This window comes from Phoxinus phoxinus, assembly GCF_949152265.1.
Source record: "Phoxinus phoxinus genome assembly, chromosome: 5".
Taxonomy (NCBI): Eukaryota; Metazoa; Chordata; class Actinopteri; order Cypriniformes; family Leuciscidae; genus Phoxinus; species Phoxinus phoxinus.
The window spans coordinates 42139884-42155978 of record NC_136880.1 but is presented as its reverse complement, the minus strand read 5'-3'; the positions used below and the strand labels follow the sequence as shown (position 1 = coordinate 42155978).

General features: G+C 40.3%; 1 protein-coding gene across 1 annotated transcript; it reads left to right on the top strand.

Moving 5' to 3' along the window:
* The first annotated feature begins 9891 nt into the window (after positions 1-9891).
* On the top strand, positions 9892-10298 carry ctxn1 (cortexin 1). The gene has a single exon (XM_079613133.1). The coding sequence runs from the start codon at positions 9999-10001 to the stop codon at positions 10263-10265; it is 267 nt and encodes an 88-aa protein (XP_079469259.1). The 5' UTR covers positions 9892-9998; the 3' UTR covers positions 10266-10298.
* Positions 10299-16095: the final 5797 nt, after the last annotated feature.

The following is a 16095-nucleotide window of genomic DNA, read 5'->3' as shown; positions in this document are numbered from 1 at the left end:
AATCGCATCTGACATATAACTTTGCTTATGTGTGTGTATAGATGTGTGTGTGTGTGTGTGTGTGTGTGTGTGTGTGTGTGTGTGTGTGTGTGTGTGTGTGTGTGTGTGTGTGTGTGTGTGTGTGTGTGTATGTATGTGTGTGTGCTTAAAAGTTTCTTTGTGTGTGTGTGTATACATATAAGCACACACACATACATACATATACACACACACACACACACACACACACACACACACACACACACACACACACACACACATCTATACACACACATAAGCAAAGTTATATGTCAGATGCGATTAATCGATTTGACAGCACTAAATGTAATATAAGCTATTTTTCCCCAAATGACTTGTATCCTATACATACTAATATGTGTGTGTGTGTGTGTGTGTGTGTGTGTGTGTGTGTTTATATATATATATTAGTGCTATCAAATCGATTTATCACGATTAATCACATCTAACATAAAAGTTTCTTTGTGTGTGTGTGTATACATATATGTTAGATGTGATTAATCGTGATAAATCGATTTGATAGCACTAAGACACACACACACACACACACATACATTAAGTATGTTTATGTTGTTTATACTGAAGCAAATATAAATGTGCTTCCCTTAACCTAGTCAGGTTTATGTACACTGAAAATAAATGGCTGTGTTTACTCTGAAACTATATTCTCTCAGACATTTGCTGGTAAATTTGACCAATATTTGAATCAGAAACGTGTAATCAACAGATGTATTTACTGTAATTGTGAAATCTGGAAGTAGTAAGACTGACTAGTATTTTCTTCTCCAATAATCTTTGTTTTATTCACAAGCTAGGTCAATTCTGTCTCTAAATAATATTTTTGATAATAAAAAATATCATCAGCCTCATTGACGTCCCTTTATTGAGGCAGTTTGATGACCAAAGCAGTTTAGTCTAAATGACCTTTTCTAAATCTGTACAGTACATACAGTATATGTAACCGGTCTGCAACTGACCGCTGTTACGTTACTGTCTCTGCGTTGTGTAATAGAAGGACCAGGACACTGTTACTGCGGTTCACCAGACCAGGGATGTTTATTAACAGTCGCTCACACCCAACATGGACTTATCACCATCTGTGGATCAACATCAATAAAGATGACAAACTGCTTGTGAAGATCTCATCATTACATCACCTCTCTCCACCGCATGCAATGCAAACTCTATTAACAATCAAAAATAATACACATAACATTGAAAGATGTGAAATACCTGTGGATCAACATCAATAAAGATGACAAACTGCTTGTGAAGATCTCATCATTACATCACCTATATGATACAACACTAGTTAGTTGATTAATGACTCAAAGCCCTGTTAATGCATATCATACGGCCCACACAATATATCTTCACATTATTGATCCACTCACACATATAACATGCAATAAAACACAATACACCGTCTCTGTACTGTTCACAAAGAGATATCAACTCAATTAACATACTTTACAAACTTAATTCGCTCATAGATTGAAGAGCTCTGAAAAACGCTTACCTCTCTCCACCGCATGCAATGCAAACTGAAGAGAGGCGCGCGCACACTTCAAAATGGCACCACAACAGCGGCAGAAGAAAATATCAAAATAAAAGTCTCTGGAGAATAAATAGCAAAAATCAACATATATTGCTCAGAGAAAAACGGAAATGAATCAGTAATAAAATAATAAGGATTTTAGTGAAAAAGCAACAATACATTAAACTTGTATTGTATTTATTATAACTCGTTACATTCACCCCTTCCGGATTTCACTCAAATCCATACTGAATGATCCAATAACAACTGGTACAGGTCTGCAATGAAACAGTCATTAGTTCAACTTGTGAGTTACCCACTAATAGGTCAAGAAAAATCTCAGGGTGATCAAATCTAAGATTATCTTGGAACACTACGGTGCCTTGTACACCATAATATAACCTGACCCTTGTGTTTTACATTTGAAATCAAAATGTCTTCACATCATACAAAATCAAAACACATTAGAATACTCTTCAAAACAAAGAAAGGAATGACCCAGTTCTCTTTTTCATATTACTTCCTACCCCTTGAAGATAAAAGGGTTTCTGAACCATTGACTCAATTAATCTGTTCACTTTCTTAACGACTCTACCTGCCCGTGTCCTAACACCCTGAACGTCAGTGACTGGAACTTGAGTATCAGTGTCAGTTTGAGAGTCAATAAGAACTTGGGCTTGTGTGTCTGTGTCACAATCAATGTTAACATCAAGAGATGATGGGCTGGATTGAACTCTACTCTGAGGGAGATCTCTGCTACTACTCTCTTCAATTCGTGACTGGTCACTGGACTCTTTTCCTTTTAAACTGAAATGGTCTGTTCCCACAGCTCCCTCATCATCAGAATCGGGAACTACAGGACTTTCAGAGTCTACGTTCACCCATCTTCTGGTTCTCTCCTCCAGATCTGTTGGTTCGAAGTCATCCGCACAGGACTCACTTCTGTCGCTACGTGACTCACACTCTGAATCTTCCGCAGAGAGCAGAATGCTTTCCTCCTCATCAGGCGATTCAACAGGTAGGAAACTAATGTCTAGAAGCAGGTTCCGGTGCACAATCTTCACATTTCCATTCCCATCTTCTAGCTTGTAAATGTGCTTCTGCAGGTTCCTGTCTATTACAGTGTACACGACAGGGTCCCATTTATCCGCTAGTTTCCTCTTGCCTCTTTCTCCTTTATTCGCCACCAACACACGGTCCCCAACATTGAGACATGTCCCTCTGACTTTTTTGTTGTAACCTTTTGCCTGTTTCCTCTGCTCTTTTTCAGAATGTCGCTGCGCAATCTCAGCCGCCTCATGGAGGTATGACATCAACGATTTCAGGTAAGTACCATGATCAACAACCACGGGGTCATGTAGCACCTGTCTGAACATGACATCCACTGGCAGCCTTGGGACACGACCAAACATAAGCTGAAATGGAGCATACCCAGTTGTCTCATGGACTGTAGCGTTGTAGGCAAAAGTCAGCGTTTGTATTTGCTCTGGCCATTTGTGCTTTTCTTTCAGAGGCAGGGTTCGGAGCATACTCCCTAAGGTCCGATTAAACCTCTCTACTCCTCCGTTTCCCATGGGGTGGTACGAAGTGGTGTGAGATTTGGCAACTCCTGATAGTTTCAACAACTCTCTTATAAGGGCACTCTCGAAGTTGGCTCCTTGGTCTGTGTGGATGCGGCTCGGGAATCCGTACACACAGAATACACGATCCCACAGCTTCCTTGCGACTTGTTTTGCAGACTGATTTGCGCAAGGGAAGGCATGAGCCAACTTCGTGAAATGGTCCGTCACAACGAGCACATCCACAGAGCGTTTTTTCCCATCCTCCGCAGACCAGAAGTCCAGGCATACCAGCTCCATGGGCATAGAGGTCTTAATACTTTCAAGAGGGGCCCGCGCAGATGGTTCGGGAGCCTTGGCTAGGATGCATCTTTGACAGCACTTGATGTATTCACACACATCGTTTCCCATTCCTGGCCAGAAGAAGCGTTGGCGGGCTAGATGAATGGTTCTGGCTTGGCCCTGATGACCCGCAAGATCATGTACACCCTTTAAAGCCTGCCCCTTGAGGTTAGAAGGTAAGACCAGCTGATACCGCTTCTGTTTACTGTGTGGATCTTGTGTGACTCTGTACATTATTCCATCCTTGAGTTTTAATTTGTCCCAATGCCTGAGAAGAGATAGGGTTCTGTAACTCATGTTGGCCTTCTCTCGCCTCGATGGTTGACGCTTCGAGTTTACAAAGAATGTCACTCTTGAAATTACTGAATCAGCCTCTTGCATTTCACGAATTTCATCCGCAGCGATCGTTGGAAGGGTGTCAATGCCAGCAGGTATTAAATCTGGGTAAGACTGAATTAGCTGCACAGCTCTTGCTTGAGATGTTTCTTCCCACTGATCATGTAAACTTAAACAGGCTTTGATAGTGGCACTGTCAGAGGACAAGGCAAGACAGGACTGGAAGCAGATCTGCAGATTCTGAGCTCCTTGACGAAAGGCATCTCGAACTCCATCTCCATCAACTGCTTCAGCCTCCACAAGCAAATCATGATATGGCTCCTTCATTAGCCTGCTGCTCACGGTCTTGACAAAAGGGTCTCTACTTAGAGCATCCGCCACCACGTTTTTCTTCCCGGCTATATGCTTCAGTTCAAAGGTGTAAGCTGCCAGTTTGGACACCCAACGTTGCTCACATGCTGCAAGTTTTGCCTTGGACATGATGTACGTGAGCGGATTGTTGTCTGTCCATACGGTGAATGTCTGACCTTTCAACCAATGGCTAAACTTCTCGCACACGCTCCATTTGAGTGCCAGAAACTCGAGCTTATGAACTGGATAGTTCCTCTGTGATTTGCTCAGAGTTTTGCTTGCAAATGCGATTGGACGAGCTCGCTCTTCACCCGCAGGCACTTGGGATAATACAGCCCCCAGTCCGTCCAGTGAGGCATCAATCGCCAAGATCAGAGGCAGAGTAAAGTCAGGGTGGGCTAGAACAGCACTTTGAAGCAGACTCTCTTTAAGACAACATAATGCGCTGTCACATTCTGAAGTCCAATCCGTGGGCTTGAGCTTCCTGTAAGTTCCCCTTTGAATGTCTCCCTTGGTGCCTCTTTTCCTCCTCTGCCCACCCGTAAGGGCAAAAAGCGGTTTTGCCAAAGTAGAACATCCAGGAATGAAGTGTTGGTAATATAAGATCATACCAAGAACTGATTTGATCCTCTGCACTGATGGAGTACATTTATCATCTTCCATAAGATCTGCCTTAGTCAGCTTCGAGATGACCTCGACTTTGGCAGGATCTACTGAAACTCCATCCCTGTCGATGATGTGACCCAGGAATTTTACAGAGGATTTCAGTAGATGGCACTTCTTAGGGCTCAGCTTAAGATTGTACTGCCTCAGACGACTGAACACGACCTCCAGTCTTTCCAGCGCTTCCTGCTCATTCGGAGCAAACACCAACAGGTCATCAAGATAACACAACAAGCTGCTGAAGTTTAAGTCTCCGAAGATGCTTACCATCATTCGCATAAAAGAGGCTGGACTGTTGCATAGTCCTTGCGGCATCCTATTATACTCGTGCAGCCCTACAGGAGTCGTGAATGCAGTGTATTTCTTGTCCTCTTCAGCCATGGGGATGTTATAAAACCCTGACGTCAGGTCCATGGTGCTGAAGAGTGTGTTTCCGCCCAGAGCAGCTAAGCAGTCAGCCTGGTGTGGAAGTGGGTGTGCATCCTTTATTGTTCTGGCATTTAACCATCGGAAATCTGTGCATAGCCTCAGACTGCCATCCTTCTTCCACACCAGGACTAACGGAGAAGCATACTCACTCACAGACTTCCTAATTATCCCTTGTTCTTCCATCTGGGATAAAACCTGCCGCAACTTTTGGTAGTGTGCAGGCGGCACCCTACGATAAGGGAGTCTGAATGGACGCTCATCCATTAGTCGTATGCGATGAACAAATCCCGTTACTTCTCCACAGTCCAATGCATGCTTAGAAAACACGTCGTTGTATCTCTCTAGCAACTGCACTAACTTCTCCTTTGTCACTTGGCTGACAGAAACAGACTGAATGTCGAGATCAACGAGGCCAACCGTTTCCAATCTCTGTTTGAAATCAGCTGACAATCTAAGGGACTGCTGACTCTCCTCCACGGACACTTCAGCTCGACTCAGCCCCTGGAAAAGTTCAAAATCTTCCATGGCAACACATGGGAACACATCTGCTAATTTGCGATTCCTCTTAAGGGTGACTGGCTTGTCAGAGAAGTTAGTGACTTTTACAGGAACCCAGCGATCACCCCATAATGGCGTGACCACCCGCCCGACCATAATGTCTCTTGACACAGACCTTGAATTTGTAGGTTCCACTACCACTGTACTCCCGGGTGACATAGGGGCATTCTTTGGCAGCTTTCCCCAGACAAGATGTTCCTGCCTGGGTAAGAGAGTGACACACTGCTGTAGCTTGATTGTTCCCACCTTGTCTGGCAGCTCTGAACCCTTCCACCGACATGTGTTGGCCATTACATCCAGGAACTGTTCACATCCCGCCAGCGGCTCCACTGTATGATTAGAAACAAGTCTCCAAAAGTCACTGGTACCTTTCATACGATGCGCAAGGAATTTTATGACATTTGTACCGATGATCAGATCATCCCGCTGGCCGGGTACAACGAGAATAGGCACTAGACAGCTCTCTCCATAAACTTTCAATTGGACCTCATACATGCATTTTGGTTTTGTAACCTTGCCACCACATCCTACTAAGATGACTTCCTCATGGAGCGGTGTAGGTGAAGGCAGTACATTCTCACTTAACATCCTCTTTTCCACTTTGTCACTAAAAGTGCAGGCCATGGAGCCTGTATCAAGCATTCCTTTTATCGAAAACACATCATTAATACTGACTGGTGCATAGAACAAATCGTCGAATGCCTCAACTGCCTGGACATTTTGTGCTATCACCTTAGTCCCAGTGGGAGCCTGTGCGCATGCATTCTCATAAAAGTGGTGAAGATCAACACTCTCTAGGGGTTCTTCACTTATGCTCACGCATCCCCCTTCCAAACGTGAGCGATCTAGTTTAAACCTAATGGACCCCGGAATTGTGCTGGACCAGGTCTGGACCTGTCACTTATACAATCCCTCTTACTGTGTCCAGGCTGAAAGCATGCAAAACACAGATGTTCTCGTCGACAATGTGTTACAGTAGAGTGATCATGAGATTGGCATACTCTACAGAGCTTGCTTTGGGGCTGGCGGGATGGCATTTGGACATTTTGAGAGAGTGCACGATCAAGGAGATTAATCAGAGTTCTCATACAATTGTCATCCTGTACAGTGTGTGCTTTACTGGCTCTGCTGCACTCACCTAGCTCTGGAGAGTCAACATCCTGTTCATCCTCATTGAATGTCTGAACGTGAGCGGTGACATGCCTTGTAGCAGGGTGACGCTTTGGCTTGACTGACATCTGCTCTTTCAACTCTGTGTGGTACCGGTCAAGCTGTTCTTGGACTTCCTGTGCGGTCCACTTTTCTGGAGCTTTGAGACGGAAAACTGCAGCAAGAGTGGAATCAGGGCAGTATTTCACGAACATCATTGCAGCTTCTTGGCATGGATCTTCCATTCGTCGCCCAAGTCTCTTTAAAGCTTCTTCTGCAAGATCCACTGCTTTGTTCAAACGCACCCAGTACTCGACAGGATCCTCCCCTGCTAATGGAACAGTTCCATAGAAATCAGCCAAGGGCATACATGAGTAATTAACATCGCTAAAATGTTGTTTCAGGATGTCGATGATAACCTTTGGGTTTTCAACTGGGTTCAAAGCTGAATTACAGCGAAGAGTGACTTTGACGACATCCTTAGCTTTGCCCATCAATCTGCTTAGAATCTCTTGATGCTGATCTGCTAATGGTATTCCTCTCTTTCTCAGATATGTGTCCACCAGCTCCTCCCACTCACGCACACCAAGCTTGTCTGATGCATCACCACGGTAGACTGGGGGCTCTTTTGCTTCGCTTTGCATAACCAATCTCACTCCAGTCAAGTTAAGTGAAGGGATGTCTGAGAATGTCTTACTGGTACCTAACCCCTGTGTCTGTGCACCCTTATTCTCTCCTCCACCATAACTAGCCTCTTTTTGAGATGCTAACATGGTTTGCCCCACTTGTTGAGCAATATGTGCTATCAAACCTTGCCAATTTGGATCTGCTATGTCTGGAACAGCTAAGGGTACAGTATCATGATCAGTCACACGTGTGGAGCTTAACACAGGAGGTGTTCTGTTCAAATTACGCTGTCTTACAATTGGGGTTTCACTAAGAAATCTTCCCCTCCCAAGACCTAATCCCGTAATTGTCTCATAAGCATCAACTTCATCATTTTTTAAACTAAATGCCATGTTTACACTTTAAGATTAATTTTCAAACAGAATAAGCAATTGAAAAATATCAGAAAACGTGAGAAAAATAAATCACTTAAATGGGAAAATGCATAATTTGGTTTAAGAAATATCAAATGTCCGTTTGTATTCTCACAGTTCTTTTATCAACAAAACTGAACCTCAATGCAGCGTCCCTCGGCGACCCAACTGACGTTGATCCTGAAGCAAATCTTCTGATCCGGGTCACGGCACCAATGTAACCGGTCTGCAACTGACCGCTGTTACGTTACTGTCTCTGCGTTGTGTAATAGAAGGACCAGGACACTGTTACTGCGGTTCACCAGACCAGGGATGTTTATTAACAGTCGCTCACACCCAACATGGACTTATCACCATCTGTGGATCAACATCAATAAAGATGACAAACTGCTTGTGAAGATCTCATCATTACATCACCTCTCTCCACCGCATGCAATGCAAACTCTATTAACAATCAAAAATAATACACATAACATTGAAAGATGTGAAATACCTGTGGATCAACATCAATAAAGATGACAAACTGCTTGTGAAGATCTCATCATTACATCACCTATATGATACAACACTAGTTAGTTGATTAATGACTCAAAGCCCTGTTAATGCATATCATACGGCCCACACAATATATCTTCACATTATTGATCCACTCACACATATAACATGCAATAAAACACAATACACCGTCTCTGTACTGTTCACAAAGAGATATCAACTCAATTAACATACTTTACAAACTTAATTCGCTCATAGATTGAAGAGCTCTGAAAAACGCTTACCTCTCTCCACCGCATGCAATGCAAACTGAAGAGAGGCGCGCGCACACTTCAAAATGGCACCACAACAGCGGCAGAAGAAAATATCAAAATAAAAGTCTCTGGAGAATAAATAGCAAAAATCAACATATATTGCTCAGAGAAAAACGGAAATGAATCAGTAATAAAATAATAAGGATTTTAGTGAAAAAGCAACAATACATTAAACTTGTATTGTATTTATTATAACTCGTTACATATAGATGCCCTTTGACCTGGCCTTAACCCTGTAGTTATTATTAACTCCGCTGTATTTGGGACAGGAATCAGCTTTCAGGACACAAATCCCATCCTAATAAAGTCAGAGGGAATTCCAGTCTCTATTCACTGCTGATTATTACCGTGGGACCAAACATTGGGGATAGCAGTGTTGTCCAGGGCCAGCGTTGACTGTTATATGACGGAGGTGACCTGATTTACTTCACTTTTATGTGGCCGCTATTGATCCACAATGTTTTGAGATCCCGATCGATCCATGATTTACGAGTGCCGTCTTTCTCTTTATTCACAGAGCGGCTTTTTCCTGTCTCATTCCTGCTGGTTTCTATCTTTCCTCATGCTCAACTATCTCACTGACGCCTGAATATGACGCCGCGTGTGGAATAAGTCCATAAAAACACCAATGCAACGTGTGTGTGAAGATGTGGACGTCCTCTGCTGGATCTCTGGTGTCTGAACGTCGACCACAGTTTTGTGCATGAACAAATTTCATTGCAATCTGTTGCATCTCATGTGAGGCGCTGATGACCTGTTCACCTGGATGCATTTTATTGCTCTCTCATCGCATCGTTTTTTTGTTTTTTTTTAAGGAAGCATCCACTTTGTCTTGGATTTTTCTCCCAAAAGGACACGGAAGAGTCAACAGTTGTCGTGCATTAGGAGTGTAAAGCTATGAATGTGGATCATTTGATGAGAAACGTGCGAGACTTTTGATTGCATATAATACGCAGTTTGAGACATTTTTTTTGTTGGTTTAACTTAAAAAAAAGTAAATTTGAGTTAATACAATGATGGAGATTAGTTTAATCAACATAAACTCAAAATATTGTGCTATCTGAACCACATGAATTATCTTTGATTTGATATAAGAAAAATATATCAATATTTTTTACAGTGTGAGGAGGAGATGCAACTGAGATATTGATTTTTTTTTTCATTCCTGCACAATCCTCGGATTGGCTTCATCTTTTGAACTGATAAGATGAGTGAAAGTCCCGTGCTGGAGTACGAGCTGCTGTCTCTGGCTCCCGTCTCGGGCCCCGGGGCCACCGCTGGGCTCCTGCTGGCTCACGACTCGGAGCAGAACACCGCGCTGTGTTTCGTGGGGCTCCTGCTGCTGGTTCTGGTGTTCCTGCTGGTCCGCTGTTTCCGGATTCTTCTGGACCCGTACAGTAGCATGCCGTCCTCATCCTGGTCGGATCCCAAAGACGCTTTAGAGAGGGGACAGTTCGATCACGCGCTCGTGTAGATGCACGGCTCACAAACACTGTCAAGGACATATTTTACCTCCGAATAAAACAGGTAATTGTATTTATTATAGATTGTTATTATTTATACATTTTTATTTAGTTATTAAAATAAATAATAATAAAGGGGTGGTGTAATGCCCTTTTCACAAGATGTAAAATGTTATACTTTTATATCTGTAAAGCTGCTTTGAAACAATCTACATTGTTAAAAGCGCTATATAAATGAAGATGACTTGACTTGACTTTACTTAAAATAAGTCTCTGATGTCCCCAGAGTGTGTGTGTGAAGTTTTAGCTCAAAATACCCCACAGATATTTTTATATATCATGTTAAAATTGTCACTTTTTGAGGGTGAGCAAAAACACACCGTTTGTGTCTGTCCCTTTAAATGCAAATGAGCTGCTGCTCCCGATGCAGGGGGCGGAGCTTCAAGAGCTTGTGTGTGTTAGCAGCTCCGATTACCTCACACAGACACACACTGAAAATTTTTCAAAAACTTTTAGCCTTTTATGTTTAAATCGGAGTTGGACAAAGATGGAGAGACTCGAGAAGAAGTGTAAACGTAAACAATGTTGACAAAGGCAACAGGACATTTCTGATGACTAGTTGATGAATTTATGTAGCTGGTGTGGAGTTAACTCTCTTCTAGTCAATGATTAGCATATTCTGTCATGCGGGGCGGGGTTTATGTAAATTTTAGGGTTAGCGATGATGTCACTAACCCGGGAGGAATGCTGTGTAGTGAAATAAAAGTGATTTTTAAAAGTCTTTGCTTTTAACTTTGAGTGCTCAAAAAGCAACATTACACATTAGAAAAGCGAAATCATAATCAACCACCCCTTTAATAATAATGTATTCTATAATATAATTATTATATGTAATTGTAATATTTTTTAATTTGGGCATTATTAAGCACATTATCCACCCCTGAAACGTTCATTGCTGCAATGCACAAAATAATGTTCTTAATTAAATTGTTTAAATATCTATATGGTAGTTATGACCTTGTAAAAAAATATATATTACTGTAATTTGCCTACAAAAAATGACTATGCAAAATAAATTTTTTATGTGTGTTTCCTTTAGCTTTAGGGGTGAAATATGAGCTAGACTTGTTCTTGAAGGGTTTCTTGAGATTCAACCACAAAGCTGCTGCTACCAACCCAATATCTCATTAAAGTGTGAACATATCGAAACTAAAGTAATATCTCATATCTCAAGTCAAACCACTCAAAACACCTTAGCAACTGCATAGCAACACCCTGGCAACCATCCACATTTAAGCAACCACATAGCGATGCCCTGGCAACCATATAGAACATCTTAGCAACCACATAGCGATACCCTGGCAACCGTACAGAACATCTAAACTAAAAGACGTAAATTACATTTGTATGTATTCTAAATAAATAACATGGTTGTACTGAATGTCAGCTTGCTTATTTTGCTAAAGATAAGGATTTATTCAGTCTACATCTCATGTAAACTAGAAACTCTGCTTCTAACCACAGCTCGAGAGCTGTCGTTCCAACCACACAAGTTTGCGATTCTGTTTGCGAACGTTCGTTGGAACGATGGTTTCGGGAAACACCAAATCGTTGAACTATGCTGATAACGACGGAACTTGCGACCATAGTTGGCTAACGATGCTTTCGGGAAACGCACCCCAGAACATTTAAGCAACCACATAGCAACGCCCTGGCAACCATAAAGAACATCTTAGCAACCATATAGCAACGCCCTGGCAACCGTACAGAACATCTGAGCAACCACATAGCGACGCACTGGCAACCATCCAGAACATTTAAGCAACCACATAGCGACACCCTGGCAACCATCCAGAACATTTAAGCTACCACATAGCAACGCCCTGGCAACCATCCAGAACATTTAAGCAACCACATAGCAAGGCCCTGGCAACCATAAAGAACATCTTAGTAACCACATAGCAACGCCCTGGCAACCATCCAGTACATTTAAGCAACCACATAGCGACGCCCTGGCAACCATAAAGAACATCTTAGTAACCACATAGCAACGCCCTGGCAACCATCCAGTACATTTAAGCAACCACATAGCGACGCCCTGGCAACCATTCAGAACATTTAAGCAACCACATAGCGATGCCCTGGCAACCATAAAGAACATCTTAGCAACCACATAGTGATGCCCTGGCAACCGTACAGAGCATCTGAGCTACCACAAAGCGATGCCCTGGCAACCGTACAGAGCATCTTTACAATCGCATAGCAACGCCCTGGCAACCACCCAGGTGATGTGTTGCACTGAAAAACACACTGATTTTCACCTAGTGTTGAATTACTACATTTTAGAGTAAATTCTTATTTCTCGATAAATGATGTGAATCTGTAGAGAAGGCTAAATTAATACACCTTTTAATTAATTGATGTTGACTTGTTGCAACAGACTTTTACAAACTTACTATTTTTTTTATATTGTGACTGCCTTTCTCATCAACTGTATTGTGCATGTGCAATGTTATTTATTATTATTATTATTATTATTATTCTTCTTCAGTGTTTTGCATTATGTTTGTCCACTGAGCAAATGTGCCTTTTATTGCAGTCAGGATGTATTTTTGATTCAGAAACACGGTGTTGAGTTTCCTGTGATGTTGACAGTCGGTCAGTTTTAGACTTTAAAAGGGCAAAACTGTGTACAAACAGGGATTTTTCTCTGGAAATGTTTCTTACTCTGTGTTTTGTTTTTAGCAAAGAAATATTTGCTCAATAAATGCCTTTTTCTCTCTCATCATGTGTTTTCTCCTTCACGATTAATCAGGCACGTCTGTGGACACCCCCACACACGGGCACAAAGTCCCTTAACATCACCAGTTAATAGTCATTCATTATTAAAGAAAAGCGACTACCTGTCAGTCAAATGCTCATTTTTCCAAGTAACACCATAAGCGATTAAGTATTTTCTTGTGCACTGTGTCTTAATCAATACAAATTCGCACTGATTTTTACCGGAAACAACCTCGTTCCCCTGGGATGGACATAACCCTTCTGCTTTGGCTTGTGTGCTGAAAGGTGAAAGGTCACGTTGGCTTTATTTCCCTGTAGTAAATGATGTCCGTGGAGCCGCTGTGCTTTATGATCGGCCTCTGATTAAGAGACACTGTATTGATTGTTTAATTGATTATATTGTGCTGTTAATCCTACAGGCATCGACAACAGCTCAGTTTCATAAATATATCAAAATATTAACAAACAAAATATTAATGCTTTTTTTTTTTTTAGTGCTGGGCAACTATTAATCGCATCCAAAATAAAAGTTTGTGTTTACATAATATATGTGTGTGTACTGTGTGTATAATTATTTTGTATATATAAATATGCACATATGCATGTATTTAAGAATTTGTATTTATTTATATATAAAATATTTATTTGCATAAATATATATACAGTACATGCAAATATTTCTTAAATGTATACATGCATGTGTGAGTATTTATATATACAAAATAATTATACACACAGCACACCCACATATATTATGTTAACACAAACTTTTTTTTTGGATGCCCAGCACTACTTTTTAATTTTAGCAATATACAAATCATTAAAAAAAATAAAACTGATGCCACAAATAGTGCTGAATAAGAGGATATGGGCATCTCAAAAAAATGAGAATATGGTGCAAAAGCTCATTTATTCAGGAATTATATATTATATAGACTCATTACATGCAAAGTGAGATATTTCAAGCCTTTATTAGTTATAATTTTGATGATTATGGCTTACAGCTTATGAAAACCTTTTCACAATATTCTAATTTTGAATTTGGGGTTTTCATAATCATAAGCTGTAAGCCATAATCATCAAAATTATAACTAATAAAGGCTTGAAATATCTTGATTTACTGAAATAAATGAACCGTTGCATATATTCTAATTTCTCACCTGTAAATGGTCCTGATGTTGTGTGTTTATCCACATAAAACCATGTTATTCTGTGTTACTGAATGCAGAACTGAACAGCTCTATGTTCAGTTGCTCAATCATATGCTCTATGATGGCTTGATGATCCATGATGTCACACAAGTATTCTGTGCCAATTCTTTGCCTTCGAGCGCCACCCACTGTTGACAATGAGTATGACAGATTAACGCAATAATCTGTAAGGGTCTTATTGCTTTGGTTCCTCCATAAAAATATTAATATTAACAACTGTAATATATATTGTATTCATAAAATAAACACCAGCAACAAAAACTATAACGTTATAACACATTTATTCCTCCGCCAAGCAATGTAACGTTAGTACCAAAGAGGTTGCTAAGCAACACGCAGCAACAAAGAATCACAAACGGCAGTTGCGCAGTAATACTATTGTAATGCGGTCACAAGTGTGTGTGTGTGTGTGTGTGTGTGTGTGTGTGTGTGTGTGTGTGTGTGTGTGTGTGTGTGTGTGTGTGTGTGTGTGTGTGTGTGTGTGTGTGTGTGTGTGTGTGTGTGTGTGTGTGTGTGTGTGTGTGTGTTTTGAGTAATTTACAACGCGGCTCAACCAATCAGAATCAAGGACCGGAACTCTCCGTTTTATAAGAATAAATTGGGTATGTTTGCAAAATGTAGTTCCACTAACTGGTAATAGAAAAAGAAAAAAGAAGACATTTATAATAATAATATACTTTTTCAAAAACCCAGTGGTCCCTTCATAATTCATAAACCCAGTTATGAATTATGAGCTTTCTATTCTGACAGCTAACAACAACAATGACCAGATGACTCATCATAATAAAATAGTAATTATAATCTGGTAACACTTTACAATAAGGTTCATTAGTTAACATAAGTAGGCTACCTTATTAATAAGAACTAAGAAAGAAGGAACAATACTTCTACAGCATTTATTAATCTTAGTTCAAATCAAAGGTTGTATTTGTTAACATTAATGCACTGTGAACCAACGAACAAACAATTTAACATTAACAAAGATTAATAAATACTGTAAAAATTGTATTGCTCATTGTTAACTCATGTTAGTTTATACATTAATAATGTGAACCTTCTTGTAAAGTGTACCAATTAACTTTTTAGGTTTGAAAAGAGGAAGAAATAAATAAGATCTCTCCTAAAGAAACTATTGTACGGCTCCATGATTTCAGAGAGACCCAGTAAACAGTTTAATTATCTCATTAGCAAAAGCTCCACACACACACACACACACACACACACACACACACACACACACACACACACACACACACACACACACACACACACACACACACACACACACACACACAAAAGAGTTCTGCTTCACCTCACAACCACAAAACACACCAATCTGAACACACAACTTCATCCTGCAGGGACAAGCACGGACATTTACACTGTACACACATTTATACTGGGAAAAGAAAAGACTTTAGCATGCTTTTAAAAAGAAACAATAATATGCCTAACTTATTAGACACGTAATTGCATGTTATTTACAACAAAATGAAAAGGCAGGCTAATGCAATTACACTTTTTGAGCTACTTAAGTAGATATTATCTTTGTATATAATTTCATAATCATTGTAATTATTGTTAAACTAAAATATTATTTTATGTAATTTTTATTGAAAATTGTATTTAAATATATTTGTAATTACATATTTTATGAATTTGCAATTTAATACATTTAAAGTATAATAACGCTGCAATATAATCAAAATACACATACAAATAAGTGATTTTAAGTACAGCTAATTATTTTTAAATCATATGACACTACATTAAAGTCTTTAAGTACAATTAAGTGGCCTTTTATTTCCGTAATATATTATCTGCAAGTATTTTTTTTTATATACTTTTA

Coding starts and splice junctions, on each gene's coding strand:
- ctxn1 (XM_079613133.1), top strand. CDS start 9,999: ATGAGTGAAAGTCCCGTGCTGGAGTACGAGCTGCTGTCTCTGGCTCCC.